This window comes from Parambassis ranga, chromosome 17 (assembly GCF_900634625.1).
Source record: "Parambassis ranga chromosome 17, fParRan2.1, whole genome shotgun sequence".
NCBI classification, from domain to species: Eukaryota; Metazoa; Chordata; class Actinopteri; family Ambassidae; genus Parambassis; species Parambassis ranga.
This window is the reverse complement of record NC_041037.1, coordinates 7,804,969-7,821,591: the sequence shown is the minus strand read 5'-3', so window position 1 is coordinate 7,821,591 and position 16,623 is coordinate 7,804,969. Positions and strand designations below refer to the sequence as shown.

The 16,623-nt window shown below is 43.9% G+C and overlaps 2 protein-coding genes across 2 annotated transcripts; one reads left to right on the top strand and one right to left on the bottom strand.

The window, feature by feature from the left end:
• The first annotated feature begins 1,109 nt into the window (after positions 1-1,109).
• On the top strand, positions 1,110-5,835 carry prpf38b (pre-mRNA processing factor 38B). The gene is made up of 6 exons (XM_028427879.1): positions 1,110-1,541; positions 2,077-2,145; positions 2,315-2,466; positions 2,606-2,666; positions 3,776-4,011; positions 4,957-5,835. Exons 1-6 carry the CDS (start codon positions 1,332-1,334, stop codon positions 5,621-5,623), a joined length of 1,395 nt encoding a protein of 464 aa, XP_028283680.1. The 5' UTR covers positions 1,110-1,331; the 3' UTR covers positions 5,624-5,835.
• Positions 5,815-10,387, bottom strand: LOC114449652 (fibronectin type III domain-containing protein 7-like). The gene is made up of 13 exons (XM_028427467.1): positions 10,384-10,387; positions 10,205-10,264; positions 9,837-10,094; positions 9,678-9,751; positions 9,141-9,387; positions 8,794-9,063; positions 8,417-8,677; positions 8,087-8,347; positions 7,730-8,005; positions 7,288-7,524; positions 7,134-7,187; positions 6,865-6,995; positions 5,815-5,832 (listed from the first exon to the last, which is right to left on the bottom strand). The coding sequence occupies exons 1-13, from the start codon at positions 10,385-10,387 to the stop codon at positions 5,815-5,817; spliced, it is 2,151 nt and encodes a 716-aa protein (XP_028283268.1).
• Between the last annotated feature and the right edge of the window lie 6,236 nt (positions 10,388-16,623).

Here is a 16,623-nt window from a genome sequence, read left to right as displayed (position 1 = left end):
GAGTTTAATAGTAAAAAGTTGGAGGTCATCCAGTCCTTTATGTCCTTTAGACATGCCTGTAGTCTGACTAGCGGCTCCATTTCTTCAGGCTTCATGGATAAATACAGCTGGGTATCATCATAGGTGGACAAGGTGGACTCCCATTGTCCAATGTTGACTTTCTGATTCTGTGTCAATTTACCAACATATCTGTGCACTCAGGAACTTATGTACCATACGTGCTCTTCTTCTGTTTCTGGTTTAACTCTCATTGCATGTAATTTATAATAGAATGCATAGCTAGCACATGGAGAGGGTGTGTCCGTGTAATCCCACATATTTACGGCAACACAAACCTGACAGTGATAAATGTATTCATAAAGTTTAAATAATATTTAAGTATCTCATGCAGATAAACACCTCTGTTCACCTGGTTGTGAAGGAGGATGGGTCCTTTAAGATGCAATGTAGTTTTTACATTGTTTTTATTATTATTATTTCAGCATGCTATCTATTGTGTGTCTATCTTGCTTGAAATAAATGCTTGCATTTTTAGTGCTGATTTTATAAATGCACCATGTTAAAATGTATAAATTAGTAGTAAAATGTGTATATGCTGTCACTTACAATCTTTATAGGATGTATACACTACGTTTCAGATGTTGAAATTTAACTGTATTTATGGCCACATTTTTAAATAAAAATGCTTTTACTCTGGATAGCTGCCACACAGTGTTGCTGCATTTCACCAGTTCCATTTTATCCTTTTAAAGAAAATCTTATATCTATGTATATGTATATATGTATATGGAGGGCATATATATATATATATATATATATATATATATATATATATATATATATATATATATATATATATATATATATATATATATATATATGCAATTTCCCCATTGTGGGACTAATAAAGGTTTCTTAATCTTAATATCAGATTACTGCATATTTTGATGGTAGTGAAATTACAATTTATTTATTTTTAAATACATTTTGACATTTTCCCAAGCCTTTATATACACAGATCTATTTGCAGCCCAACTTAGACAGACTCGGAAACTCCGTGCTTTTATTTTGTAAACGTTTACTGCGGTGACGTAAGAACAGCAGCAGCCGTTCACACTGCACCACTACGTTACAGTTCCGGTTCCACCTCGCAACAACACTTTAGCTAAAACGACGGCGGGAAGTTGTTATCAATATTTAACGCACAAACCAGCAAGAACTGAACGGACGAAATTATTAACGAGCGACAGTTCGCTGTCTGTTGTTGATGGATCTGTAGTCAGAATTACGCTAACTGTAGACCAAGCTTAGCGGCGTGGGATTCAGCTAACATGGCTAACGTCGGAAACCAACTACCAACACAGGCCGTTAGCAAGCCTGCGACAGGAAAACATGGAAATGTATTGCCCCTGTGGGGCAACGAAAAGACTATGAACCTCAATCCAATGATTCTTACCAATGTGTTGTCCTCGCCGTATTTCAAAGTTCAGCTTTATGAACTAAAGACCTACCATGAAGTTGTGGACGAAATCTATTTCAAGGTAACGTTAGCCAATGCTAACCCGCATGCTAGTTAGATAATCGCGTACAGTCAAGCTGGCGTTCTTGTTGGAGCAATGTACAGCGGTTCTCAAGTAACAGATAAGGCAATGCCTGATTTACAAACTAGATATTATTAAATTACAACTCAAGAAATTGGTGCTTTTATATCATTTGTAAATACGGTTTACTTACAACAGATGGCGATTAAGCTAGGTTGCGCCAGTTGGCCTGTTTTAAACACACACTACATTAATCATTTGCCGAGTTTTGTTTAATTAGGCATGGTTTTTTAAATAGGTTTTTAAATTCTACAAACTTAACACTAAGCGATAAATTAAAGGAGTATTGTTTTACAAGTTAGCCCAGGACAACACGCCGTGTGGTTAACCTGAATGGGCGCTCTCTTGGTAGCATTTCACTTGGAGCATCACTCTTCTTCTTTGTGTTGTGTATAAGCGCAGCTCACTGAGTTCCTTCACAGTGTGTGCGTGTGTGTTTTGAATCACTTTAAATCGAATTATATGTGTTCTACAGGTGACTCACGCTGAGCCATGGGAGAAAGGAAGCAGAAAGACCGCCGGCCAGACTGGAATGTGCGGAGGGGTAAGTGAGAAGTACGTGCTTTTTATATTACCCATTTGAACCCCCTTTTCATTTTCTTTAAATTAAATCAGTGTTTTAAGCAACATTAAATTATTTGAAAAAGCAAGGCCTGTACACTGGTGCGTCCTTAATCAAATGATGTGTCTTATAATGTCTTCATCTGTGTTAGGTGCGTGGAGTTGGGACTGGTGGGATTGTATCTACTGCTTTCTGTCTTCTATACAAATTGTTTACTCTCAAGCTGACTCGCAAACAGCTGATGGGTCTGATCACTCACACAGACTCCCCATACATCAGAGCACTTGGCTTCATGTATATAAGGTATGAACTATATTTATGATATTAAGAAATTAGTAAAGGTTTGTTGTTATCATTGCCTTCATTAATCTTTGTATGTATGTCATGTTACAAGAACAAAATACACAAGCCAATATGTGTCCTCTCTTTTTGTGTGCCCTAGATACACTCAGCCCCCAGCAGATTTGGTAGACTGGTACGATGGCTTCCTGGATGATGAGGAGGTATGTCACCTCGGGTAATAATTTAATGTTTCTTTCTCTCTGTAACACATGTTAAGCTGTCCGTTTACCCCTCTTGTGATGCTCATAGCTGATTTTTCACCTTTGCCTTCATTTGGCTTAATTGTCCTCAGTTTTTGTCCTCTAAGCCTGAGTAGCTAGGTTACTTGCTCACTGCTCTGCTGCTGGTTTTTATCAGGGTAAGTACCTTATGATGCTGCGTAAATAATGTAATATGAAGGCATGCCCTCTGTTTTTATTTTTTTTTTCAGGACTTGTTGCACAAAACCAAATTTGGGATAAGTTGCTAACATATAGAAACATCCATAAATTGTACAACGTATGTGCTATTTTGCATTGTTTAAGTAAAATATAATTTGATCCTATTCTGTGCAACCAGGCCTCCTTTTGATATTATGTTGCATTTATATTTGAATTGATAATTAATTGGAACCCTACCCAACTGGTTAATCCCCCTGTTTTTTTCTTTAGATGCCCATTGTGCAGCAGGTGAATTGGATATTGTATCTCAGCACTGTTGGTTTGCGTGAGTGCAAAGTGGCTGTTCTCTACCATATAAAGTTGATGACTATTCAACTGGTGTGCACTTCCCTACTTGCTCCAGTTTGTGCTTACACGGAGGGCATTTGTTATTCTTCTTGAAGAGTTATTTATGCCTGAGGGGGACTGAAGGAAAAACCAAGGTTTCTCTCTCTGCTCTCCGTTACTTTGTTATGCAGGCAGTAAACACAACCAATTTATGAAGATGCTGTTTAAAACATGAAGGAAATTGATTTTTAAGATTGTAATGACTTTTTCTTGGTTGTTAAAGCTCACTCTGTAAACACAGACTGCAGGAGCTGTCAGACAGTTTAGCTCAGGCAAACCTTTTGCGATAATATTTGTTTTTTTCTGTTAATAATCAGAAGTAAAGCAAGAAACATTTGATTGATACATGATTAAGCTAGATGAACAGAGGTGAAGGTTCAGTGCTTGGTCATCACAAATTGCTTTTTGATGTAGAGCAATATTGAAAAAGGAATTGTATTGATGTGTCCTAATCATGTATGCTAACTTTTTCCCTGTGGCTTTTCCCAAAATTCTGATTGTAGGAGCTGGATGTGAAGGCAGGAGGCGGCTGTGTGATGACCATCGGAGAGATGTTGCGCTCTTTTCTGACCAAACTGGAGTGGTTCTCCACCCTGTTCCCCCGTATTCCAGTGCCTGTGCAAAAGATAATCGACCAGCACATAAAGGCCAGGCCACGTAAGGTAGCTCAGAAGGAGCCGCAGGAGGATGAGGCTGCTATCACAGAGTCTGGAAGACAAGGGGAACGACGTCGTTCCAGGTAACCGCATGTTTCTTCATCCCTGATACTACTCTTAGCATTTTACCATTGCATAGTTAATACAGGCTTTTGTGATTCGGATTTTGTAGAGACTGGTTGTTGAAGCATAGTCCACATGCCTGAGGGGCATTCACACAGATTTCTTTTCGGTTGTGTTCCTGAGTGTGTCTTTTCCTAGAACTGTTTGTGCTTCTTTATGCATATTGCATACTCTGGCTAGAGCTAACAATAGGCCATTTCCTGGTGTGTTATACCTGCAGAATATCAATGTTGCTAAATATGCATATTGTCGTATTTCGTCCTTTGTCAAATTTCTGTACACTTGGTGTCATATGGCAAGCCATTTTAACATTGCATTGCTGGAGTGGATTACAGAAATGTGTAATTCGATTTACTTCTTGGTCAGAATGAACATTTTAGTTTTTCACAATGTCATTATCTTAGGGCAAATTATGTCACTTTTTCTCTTAAGCTTGTTACATACTGCACAAGAAGAGAGCAATTTGTTTGTGTCCCTGAGGTGGCAAGAACAAGAATAAAGTTTGTTTTCGATTGGAAACGTTTAAAATTTACGATAGACACGTGTGCAGAACTCCTTTCGCTGTTGAACAATGGCAGAAACAGCCATCTAGGTTATCATGTTTGAAGCGGAGGAAAAAGATTTGTTGCTACTATTTGGGACTTTGAGTTTTTGTTTGTTTGCCCCAGTGATCTGTTTACCTAAATGAGGGATGATAACAAGCCGGTAATGAACAGGGAGGTGGGCGGGTATATGCTCGTACCATTATAATAGACTGAACAATAGGTCTGGCAGACAGTATTGTTTGACCTGTGTGGATTCTGTGCAACTGAAGCGCTGAGAGAACAAATTTCTCTATTCTCATGGAATATGCAACAGCTTTTAATGTGTGTCAAAGTTAAAGCTCACAGTGGTCTTCTTGCCAGGACACCCAGGCGAACACCGAGCCCCCGAAGGTCACCCAAACGGTCCAGGAGCAGGAGCCACCATCGTGAGAGAGAACGCCATGGCCCCAGCTTTGATCGTGAGCTGGAGAGAGAGCGTGACCGACAGAGGAAGGAGAGGGAGGGCAGGGACCGAGACAGGGACAGGGGAGAACGAGGGGAGAGGGAAAGACGGAGATCCCGTAGTGCCGACAGAAACCAGGAACGACGTGAACGCAGAAGAAGTCGTAGCAGCAGCCGGGAACGAAGGAGCGAACGCAGGGAGAAGGAAAGAGATGGGGATGACAGGAGCAGAAAGAAGGACAGGGATCATCATAAAGATAGAGGCACAGAGAGGGAGAGGTCGAGGGATAAGAAGAGCAGGGCAGAGAATGATGAGCGGAGGCATAAAGATGACAGAGAAAGGCACAGGGAAGAAAGAAAGGCCAAAAGGTCGAGCCGGAGTCGAAGCAGAGAAAAGAGGCACAAAAGTGGGGGAGAGGAGAAGAGCAGGAAAAGAGAGCGCAGCCACAGCAGAGAGAAGGATAGAGAGAGGGACGGAGAACGTCACAAACATAGTCGTAGTAAAGAGAGGAGCCATCATCAGCGGGAGTCCAGTAATGACCACAGTAAACATAGCGAACGCAGAAGGAGTCTGAGCACTGAGTAATTGTCACCTCTCAGCATTATTACTTCTTCTACTTTGGTGTTTCTGTTCCTTTTTTCTACCCAGCCGCCTGGTCTGTGCTAAAGCAAAGGAATGTTGGCACAATGAACATCTGGAGTTGTTATCTTTGGCCAATGTAATGTTGCGTTACGTTTATGTTTTTTCTGCTGTTTCACTCCCTGTAAGACCCATTGTTAGTCTTCACTCTCAATCTGGAAAACAAAATGGCATTTTAATTTTCTACGGTCATGGAAGAAATGGGTTTGTACATAATGTTTAAGGCTGTCTACACACCATAAATGGGCAGAGTATGTGCACAAGGCTCTGCACCGCACCATTGTTCTGTAGTTTGTCAAAAATAAAATGTTTTAATTTTCGGGGTATACAAAAACCCAACACGTTTATTTTTTAAAATGTATTATCCCAAAGTTAAAATTGGAGCATGGGGTGATGTTTGTCAGCCAGCACTAAACGGTTCTGTCCTTAAATGTGTAGGCAGCCTGGAAATGTTTTAATCCAAAGGGCAGTCTGCAAAGGGTGATTTTTACCATACACACTTGAAACCTGCTTGTGTTGTGTTTGGGTTATTGCTCTGTTGCATTTTGTTTTCTAATAAAACACTTTTACAAATGAAAGGCTTTTTTGTTTTGAGGGGGAAAAGCATGCAAATGTCATAACCTTTAGGAAAACAAATAGACCATATGTTTTAATAGTTTTATCAGAATGCAGTCAGAAAACAATATCCATATTATATATACATCTTGAAATAGCAAAAAGTAAAAACTTTGGACATGTTACAACATATATTATCTTTAAGAGGATTAATATATATTTTACAAAAGTGAGTATAAAATATAGAAACCTTAACAGATGACTAAACCTATTTCTATGGAGGGTGCTTGTACAGGACGTGCGCAGGGGAAAATGGAATTTTATTTTCAAGACATTTATCAGACCCAGGTTTTTAACATCAACTAAGACAGATGTCAGAGCTACCTACATTCCCATAGACCTACAACACCTCATCCTAAAATGCTGCTTTGTCACATTTTTATATGAAGGTATGGACACCTCTAGATTTACCCACATAAGTGGCCAATTTATTCTGAAAGCCCTTCTCCTGTGTGCACGCACACAGGCTCAGACTCTGGGCTGCTATTAGCTGCTGGATAAATAGCCAACAAAGTAAAACAATAGTTGGAGTTGGGGACGAGATCTGTGACGATGATGCCTTCTCCGTATACTGTCATTTCCTGGACCTCACTGGAGCTGCCTTGTTTCTTGATCAGTATAGTGTAGTAGGATGCAGCTTCCACCTTTGACCACTCGATGAAAACTGCCGTAGGCACTGGTTGTTTGATGTCCAGCACTGGAGCTGCGAGCAAACCCCAGTGTTAAATGAAGAATAAATTATAATTGTATGATGAATTGAATTGTATGAAAGATAATGTATTTAAAATACCACTTGAAACTCATGTTTTTGTATTATATTCTTACAAATATACAAACTCACCATTCATGGGCGACTGTTCACTTAGGTCTCTTCTCCGGCGTGCGTGTGGCACCACTAAAGAGAAGAAAACAGCTCTGATCAGTTTAAGAATACAGTATAATGTGCCATCTTGTGGTTAAATATATACATTGATATTATCATGTACCCTTCGTACCATTTGTGATATTTGTTCCTTCACTTTCTCCTCCTCCATTGCTGGCTGTGACCACCAGGTTTCTGGGAGCTATGTTGGTCAGAGAGCAGGACAGCCCTGTGCTGCTGCATATCTGGACCCTTGGCAATACACTGACATCATACACAGTATACTCCGTGGCAAACACCGATGCGTTCCATGAAACTGTGGCGAAGGAACTGTTTCCTCTGTACACAACTCCAGATGGTGGACAGGGAGCTGAAAAAGGAGAAAAGGTCCAAAAACCAGTCTGACTAAGAATATACAATCTAATCACTAAGTGTTTAAAACCTAGTGGTAAGCAGCCATGGGTACTGGTGGGTGTACATAATTATATAATCATAAATAAACACTGGTCCTTTAATCGTATATTATGTTGCCAAAATGTCTATCTTCAGTAGCACTGGAAGGAAATGGAGTATACCTGTTTTTCCAACAAGGGGAAGGGACTTGTCACTCCCACTCCTCACTGTAGCTACGTAGGATGAGCTGCAGGGGAGCGGAACTTCAAAGAAGGTCCGGCTGGTCCAGCAGGACGAGATGTTGAACAGCGTCTGATTGTCTCCCAGCAGCTCTCCAGTTAAATGCAGCATGTACTCTGTGTTCCCACAGGAGACCTGTGTCCAGCTGAAGCGCATCACCTGCATGTCCATCTGCATTGGTAACGGCTGCACCCTAATGGCATCTGGAGGACAGGGAACTATAGAAAAGAAGAAGGAGGAGTTAACACAGAGATTTATCTACATCTAAATCATTGTCAAGCAACATGATGCTGTTGTACCTGCTCTGCTCTGCACAGGGTCACTGAGGGAGCTGTTGCATGTCCCATCTGAGGCCTGGACTGAGAAATTGTAAAGTGTTCCACAGACAAGTCCTTCAATGGTACAGGTGAGGTTTGAGGTGTGACAGTAGAGCATGTCTCCATTTCCACCTTGAGCCCAGCCGTAGTAGCTTTGAGCATTACCACTGGGTGTCCATGTCAGCACCGCAGACTGATTGGTACAGTGGAAAGTAACAGAGAGTCTGCTTGGTTGACAAGGTCCTGTAAAGAAAGGGAACATTGAGCTAACATGCTGATGTTGGTATTTTTTTTGCACTGAATGACGAATACCTGTGTTCAGTGTTGTGTTTTGACTGCGCTTGCTGGTGCAGTTTTCATGGCTGGCAGTCACATACACTGTATACTGCTGGTCGCAGTGGAGCTCTGATACACTGCAGTTACTAAAGGTGGTGTTGCAGGTATGCATGTGTCCATCTGCAGCCATAGCAACGACATGGTAGGTCTCAGCTACTGGAGATGGAGTCCAGGACACCAGTGCAGTGTGGTCTTCACAGGAAGCCTTCAACCTGACATCTCTAGGTGGACAGGGCTCTGTGGAGTGAAGGTAGATGTCACCCATACAACAGCATTTTCAAAATAAGCAATTTTTGAACCCTAAAAGGTTAAAGAATGCTGAAGTAATTGCAACAAGCAACAACAAAATCTACCCATGCTAACTCTGTAGGGTGGACTTCTCATGCTGCTGCACTCATCTGATGAAGCAGAAACGCTGATGGTGTAATGGAGGTCACACTGCGCTCCGGTTAGGTAACAGCTGGTGCCAGTGTTGTTGCAGTGCAGAAGGGTTTGGTCGCTGGCTTCTGCTGTGGCCCTGTACACAGTGTTTCTATCGCTGCTCTTCATGCGATCCCACATAACGAGGATGGAACCGTTGTGACATTGAGGGAAGGCGGTAATAGCAGAGAGGGAGCAGGGTGCTGGAGGAAGAGATGGATTTAATGAACACTGTGAAGTGAATGGATGTTCAGCGTGAATCTCAGTGGGAGTGGAATACCTGTTTGCAAGTTGATTGTGGTGCTGGGTTGACTCTCACACTTGCTGTTTTTAGCAGTAACACTAAAGTTATACAGTACACCACAGGCCAGGTCCACCACTTTGCAGGTAGTGTTGGTGGATGTGGTGCAGTTGGTCGTGTGGTCGTCTCCACCTACAGCAGACACGAAGTAGCTATCTGCCCCAGATGCAGCATCCCATGATATCGATGCAGAATTGGTGACACAGTCAAGGCTGCCTCTGATTCCCTGAGGCCGGCAGGGAGCTAGAAAGTTAACATAATTGTTACATTTGGTGATGGGATGGTAGAATTTACAAATGAGTGTGTGGCTTTTAATGCTGTTGTACCTGACTGGATGCCCTGGGTCTGACTGTGCACACTGCGGCAGATGCCTCTGACAGAGGTGACTTCAACGCTGAATGTATGACCACATGTGGCATTGCTGATGGAGCATTCAGTGTTAGTGGTGTTGCACGATCTGCTGGTTTCTCCATCCGTTGCATTTAACGAAACCAAAAAGTGGTCTGCTTCTCTGACCACATCCCAGGAAATCAACAGGTCGTTCGACACACAGCTGATCTGTGCACTCACATTGTGAGGCGGACAGGGACCTGAGGACACAAAGGTGATTTGATTATCAGCTTCACATTTTGAGCTGAGAGTTGCCGCTATGTTCACCGATTATGCATTCCTTACCTGATTTGAATAGTACAGCCTGACTGGGAATACTAGAGCAGCTGTCACTGATAGCCACAACCTCAACAGTGTACTGGCTGCCACATGTGAGGCTGTTCAGGCTACAGTTGAGGCCGGAGGTCTGGCAGCTGTCGTTGCTATGACTACCACGGGCTGTCACTGAGTACTGTACAGCCCCACGACTGGCAGACCAGGACACAACAGCTATGTTGTTTGCACAGTCCATCACCACAGAGACATTAGAGGGAACACATGGCACTGAAAATAAAAGTACAGACCACAGATTAGTCCTAGAGCAGAGCATGATGGGTAAAATGTATTTGAATTATGTTTTTGCTGCTATGTTTGTGCTGTCATGTGATGCTCACCTGACTGCAGGCTCGCTGTATGACTGGAGGTGATGTTGCACTGCTGGTTGGAAGCTGTCACTGACACAGAGAAGTTATACCCACATGTCAGCCCGGGGACACTGCATACATTCATCTCTGACATGCATGTCTGTGAGATGCCAGTGTCAGTCTCCAAGCTAGCCATGTAGTAATCTGACCCATTACTTGGCTGCCAGGTTACCATGACAATGCTGGTGAGACAGTCCTGTGTGGCAGTAACTCCCATAAATGGACATGGCCCTGGAACAAAAACACACAGATTCATTTTAAATTTTTTTAAAGTATTTTTGTTTTGTTTTTGATTGTTCTGATTCTTCTTCTTTGAACAGTTACATACAAGTTTTTATGGAGGCTGATGCACTGGAGTTGCCAGGACAGTGCAGGTTGTGAGGTGTAACTGTGAGGTTGTAGTTTTGTCCACAGATAAGTTGAGTGAGCTGGGCTGTGGTGCCATTAGTGCTGAGATCAATGGATTTGCCGCCTCCCTTAGCTGACACTATGTAGGAATCAGTCCCATTGCCGGCAGCCCAGCTCAGAGAAACGACTTTCATGGGACAGTTTACATTTGTAGCCAGGTTCTGGGGCACACAAGGGTCTGAAAGGAAACAAAGATGATGAATGTGATGCAGGTGATTTCGTTTACTGCCTCTAGTGTTTCAATAGCATACCCATATGGATGACTGAGCTGTTGCTCGGCAGGCTGGTGCAGTTGCCGTCCTTTGCTTTCACGACAACAGTGTATTCATCCCCACAGTGCAGGTTGTTCCAGGTGCAGGTAGTGTTGGTGGTGAGGCACTGGTGGGTGTGACCATCGCGGCCAGTCGCTGTGGCGATGTACATTTCAGCACCATCACTGGGCCTCCAGCCGACAGAACCCATGTCAGGCTCACACTGCACATATGTGGCCACATCCCAGGGTGTGCACGGAGCTGCGGAAAAATGATGCACGCAGTTAAAACATGCACGTGAAGTCATGTACAAGAATGAACATGTGATACCACAAACAGCATCCTACTAGTTTTGAAGACGGCAGGATTGCTGGGGAGGCTGTCGCACTTGATGCCCCGTCCTTTTACAGTCACACTGTAGTTCTGTCCACATGGTAAAGTGGCTGACAGAAGGGTTTGGCTTGTGTTGTATGTCTCTATATAATTGAGGCTCCCAGTAGCTGTGACTACATAATTCACGACACCACTTGCATTGAGCCATGTGATCTGGACCTTGTCACTCTGACAGGATGTCTGAGCAGAAACAATCACAGGCTGGCAAGGCTCTAAGAGGAGTAAGAGAAAGAAAAAATAGAGGAACCACATTACAATCTGTCTACTCATATACTACTGCACATGGTTTAACCCCTGAAGTACCTGTTTGGATGAACACAGGGCTGCTGGCCCCACTGCAGCAGCCTTGAATGTGCGCTATGACAGTAAGGTTGTATGTCTCTCCACAGTCCAGGTTGGGGAACTGACAGGAAGAGCCTGTAGAGTTACACTTCTTCACTACCCCTCCTGATGCCTTGATGGCACTTGCTGTGTACAGTTCAACATCAGACCTCTTTTCCCAGGACAGGATAGCCATCTGAGAGCCACACTGCAGATCGACAGCGGTCCGCTGAGGAGGGCAGGGGCCTAAAACAGGGACAGAAGGTTAGGGGTTAGGTTGAGAAACAAACACCTGCCATTTATGATTTAACTGTAAAAACTCACGTGTGGTAAAGTTAGCATGTGTGGGTGCTGTGAGGTTGCATTGCTCATTACTGGCGGTCAGGCTGAGATTGTAGGTCTCCCCACAACTTAAACCTGTTACATTACAGCTTGTGTACTGAGATGTGCAAAGCGTTTTAAGACTTCCATCAACGACGGATACATTGGCTGTACCACGAGTGGCATTCCAGGACACCACAGCAGCACCATCAGAGTAGCAGTTCACTGCTATTACTACATCTTTGGGCAGGCATGGAGCTGAGGAAAAATAACAATGATTAGAGGAAGAAAGGAAAACTGAGCAGAAAGTCACACGAAGTACTGAATATGTATGTACCTGATGTAAGAGACACCACAGAGCTGTCAGAGCTGTTGTACTCCTGTCCCACTGCTTTCACCCAGACACTGTATGCTGTACCACACATCATCCCTGAGACCTCACATGAGGTATCTGTGCTAGCACAGGAAGCGCGGTGGCCAATGTGGTTGTCAACATAGGCAACATAACTGACAGCCAGGTCACTCTTATCCCATAAGACGGTTGCAGTAAGCTGTTCGCACGACATGCGGGCTTTAACATTGGTAGGTGGGCAGGGTTCTGAAAGAAGGGACACGTTTAAGCATAAACAGAAATGCAATTATATAAATATTTTTACATGCAATGCATACAATGAACCACAGTATAGTACCTAAAAAATGTTTCTATATCTATATCACTGTTTCTGATCAGATGACAAACCTGTCATGAGACGTGTAAGTGCAGAGGACACAGTGTTGTTGCAGGCCATGTTGGGGGTTGCCACGGTGATGTTGTATATCCGACTGCACTGCAGACCGGTCAGGGAGCACTGTGTGTTGGTGGTGTTACAGGTGGCTGTCAGGCCCTGCACTGTCACAGCATGGACAGTGTACAACCCAGCACCTCTGGATGCATTCCACATCACCTGGGCAGTGCTCACATTGTAGAGGACGGTAACATTCATCGGAACGCAAGGCCCTGGAGGAATAAAGAGTTAATTTGTAATCTCCTCAATGATTTGCCTCACACAAACAAAATATCTGGCATTTTACAAACACACTGCACCATACCTGTGGTGAGGTACCCTGCCATTTGAGCAGTGCGGTTACAGGTCTCTCCTACAGCTTTGACAGTGACATTGTATTGCGCTCCACACTGCAGGGGGGTCAGCTCACAGCTGGTGTGGTTGGTGGTGCAGCTTGCCATGTGGCCACAGGAAGCTGTAAGCCTTGTTACATAGGACGAGGCTCCAACACTGGGCTGCCAGGATATGGTAGCAGATTGAATCCCACAGCCCATAATGGCATTGATGATGCTTGGCTGGCAAGGTGCTAATAGATAATAAAGAGTATGACTCACATGTTGTTTAAGTCAAGGAAAGAATGTTGGAAATAAGTGTCAGATTTCTTTACCTGATGTAAGGGAAACCACAGAGCTGTCAGAGCTGTTGTACACCTCTCCCAGTGCTTTGACCCAGACGTTGTACACTGTGCCACACAACAGCCCTGAGACCTCACAATTTGTCTGTGAGGCTGTGCCCACACAGGACGTTTTGTGTCCAGTTTGGTTGTCAAAGTAGGCGACGTAACCCACAGCAAGGTCACTCAGCTGCCAAGACACAGTTGCACTAAGCTGCTCGCACTTCATACTGGCTTGAACATTTTTGGGAGGGCAGGGTTCTAAATAAAGAGACAAGACACACATTTTGAAATAAAATATAATCACCTATAGGCTTCACACATCCCTTTCTTTTCAGAACTGACCTGTCAGGAGGTGGGAGGTTTCAGAGAACACACTGTTACAGGCCTGGTTTTGTGCCTTCACCCTGACATTGTAGATCTTGCTGCACTGAAGTGTATGCAGGCTGCAGCTGGTGGCAGTAGTGTTACAGGTGACCGTAGTGTTGTAGTCTGTCACAGCCTGAGCAGAGTATGTGGCAGCACCACTCGCTGCGCTCCACATCACAAGGGCAGTGCTCACATTGTAGTAAACAGAGACATTCATGGGGACACAGGGTGCTGAGGGGAGAGACAGTTAATTAGTTTTGTTTAACAAAAAATCAGGAGGTTCGAGTCGTACTCACCTGTGGTGAATGTGGTAGGGACACTGGAAGGACCGAGGCAGTCAAGATTTTTTGTCTCCACAACAACAGAGTATTCTTGTCCACAAACCAGGTTGAGCAGGTTACAAGATGAGATGGTTGAAGGTGAGCCAGTACAGACGGAGGTCTGTCCATTGGTGGAGGTTGCCTGGACACCAGTCCGGCTGGCCGGAGAAGGGCTGCTCCAGCTGACCAGAGCCTGTTGGGCAATGCAGTCCAATTTTGCTGATACATTGACTGGACGACAAGGACCTAGAAAGAGAAGCAGTGATTTAGAAGAAGAGTCTGCAGAAAATTGACAGAAAATGAAAGTTAAAAAAGTAATCTTAAAAAATATAAAACTTGATATACCAGTAAGCAGTAATACAGGTGCACTCATGTCACTCCTGCACACATTAGTGTGTCCTGTCACAGTGAAAGTGTAGTTCTGATTGCAGCTCAAATCCAGGAAGGAGCAGCTGCTCTCATTGGAGGCACAGACAGAGTTTGGACCTGAAGGGGAGGTGGCGTTGACTGTGTAGGTCTGTGTTGTGCTGACCTCGTCCCATTTTACTGTCACAACATTTTCGGTACAGTTCTGCTCAACCACTAGGTTCTCAGGTTTACAAGGAGCTAAAAGTAGTTGAAAACAAAGCTTATTAAATCTCCAGCTTACATCATAATGTACTTCTGAACATGAAAGTGCTGCACCCACCAGACTGGACCTTGTAGTCTGAGCCAGCAATGATGCTGCACTGGATGGAGGAGGAGGTGACAGCCACTTCGTAGATCTTGCCACACAGCAGGTCATGGATGTGGCAGAAGTTGGATGTTGAGGTACAGGAGGCTCTGTGTCCATCTGGGCTGATGGCCCAGGCGGTGTAGTCATCTGAGCCAAGAGTCTGAGCCCAGCTCACATTCATTACATTGGTTTGACAGTCTAACTCGGCTACAATACCTTCTGGCAGACAGGGTGCTGTGGGAGAGAGTTTTAATGTAAAATTACTTATTATAAAAATGATAAGACTGTACAAAGATCAAAGAAGGACACGGGTCAGATTAAAGGGACAGTCCACCCCAGAGTCTAACTCAAGAAAATATGCAAAACTTTCTTAATATTATTATCTGGAAAGAGAAGTATATTTAATTTGTTTGGGCACTTTGAGGTTAACTTATACTCTCTCTCATTATAATTCTACACAGAAGAGCCTTTTTGTGTCTTACCAGAGTCGAACAGAATATCAGTGTGTTTGCTGCTATTGCAGCTTTCTGTAGAAGCCACCAGTGTAGCAGAGTACACGCGGCCACAGTAAAGTTTCACAGCACAGGAGGTGTAGTTGGAAAAACAGGACGCCTTATGTCCATGCTCTCCGGTCACCTCAACAGTGTAGTAATCTGCTCCACTGCTTTCAGCCCATGAGAAATTTGCATTGTTGGTCCCACAGTCCACATGAACAGTTAGATTTGAGGGCTGACAAGGTGCTGAAAGAAAAAAAATGATAGGTTATGCATATTGATTTTATATATTGAGCATTTTCTTCACTGCATCAGGTAGAACTCTTGCAGCTGTTGCTATAGAAACACACTTCGTACCTGTACTTATTTCCATGGGTGGACTGTAGCTGCTGCGGCAGCTTCCATCCTGGGCTGCAATGCGGAAAGCATATCTCTGCCCACATAGCAGGCTAGACAATGTGTGTGAGGTGTTAGCGGTTGGGTGCTCTGAAGGAGAGGATGTGCCATCCATCCTCACAGTCTCTAAAACGTAGGTGGCCCCAGTCACAGGACTCCATGTGAGGGTCAGCGTGTTTCTATCACAGCTAACCTCACCCGTGAAGTTAGCAGGAGGGCACAGAGCTGGAATGAACCAGAAAAAAGCATAATAAAAAAGTACATGTTTCGGTTTTTATTTCATATATGTGCATCATCTCACCTGTTCTCAGGTTCACTGCTGAGCTCGGCTTGCTCCAGCAGCCCCTGTCCACGGTCACAACAGTGACAGCATAGGTTTCCCCACAGTGGAGGTCAGTGAAATTGCATGATTTTGAAGAGTTTGAGGTGCAAGTATGAGTGTGTCCATCCTGTGCTGTTGCTGTTGATATGTACATATCAGCTCCGGTCACATGAGACCAAGAGACAGTGCTGTCCTCACAAGCTGCAGACACAGTGACATTACTGGGAGCACAAAGACCTGGAGAGAAAGGGAGAAAACAGGGTTAATGTTACCTTCACGAGCTGAAGTCTATATAGAATACAGATATTCCACTTCTTCCTGCACCTGCTCTGAAGCTGTATGCTGCACTTGTATATCCAGCGCATGTCTGAGAGTAAGGTGTGACTGTGATGTTGTAGGTTTCTCCACAGTGGATGTCAGAAACAAGACAGTTGGTAGAGTTAGTGTGGCAGTGGTGCGTGTGTCCATCCTGGCCTGTTGTTGTCACATTGTATCCTACAGCACTGGTGCTTTCCACCCATGTCACTAGAGCAGAGTGAGTGGAACACACCAGAGTGCTGCTCACATTCGTTGGGGCGCAGGGGACTTGTGAGGGAAAAAATAGAAGAAGACAATTAAGCATCTCACGTTATCTAATCCTCA

Coding starts and splice junctions, on each gene's coding strand:
- LOC114449652 (XM_028427467.1), bottom strand. Junction 9,064..9,140: donor CACAATCAACTTGCAAACAG/GTATTCCACTCC, acceptor CTCTTCCTCCAG/CACCCTGCTCCCTCTCTGCT. Junction 8,348..8,416: donor AAACACAACACTGAACACAG/GTATTCGTCATT, acceptor CTTTCTTTACAG/GACCTTGTCAACCAAGCAGA.
- prpf38b (XM_028427879.1), top strand. CDS start 1,332: ATGGCTAACGTCGGAAACCAACTACCAACACAGGCCGTTAGCAAGCCT. Junction 1,542..2,076: donor TGGACGAAATCTATTTCAAG/GTAACGTTAGCC, acceptor TGTGTTCTACAG/GTGACTCACGCTGAGCCATG. Junction 2,146..2,314: donor AGACTGGAATGTGCGGAGGG/GTAAGTGAGAAG, acceptor CATCTGTGTTAG/GTGCGTGGAGTTGGGACTGG.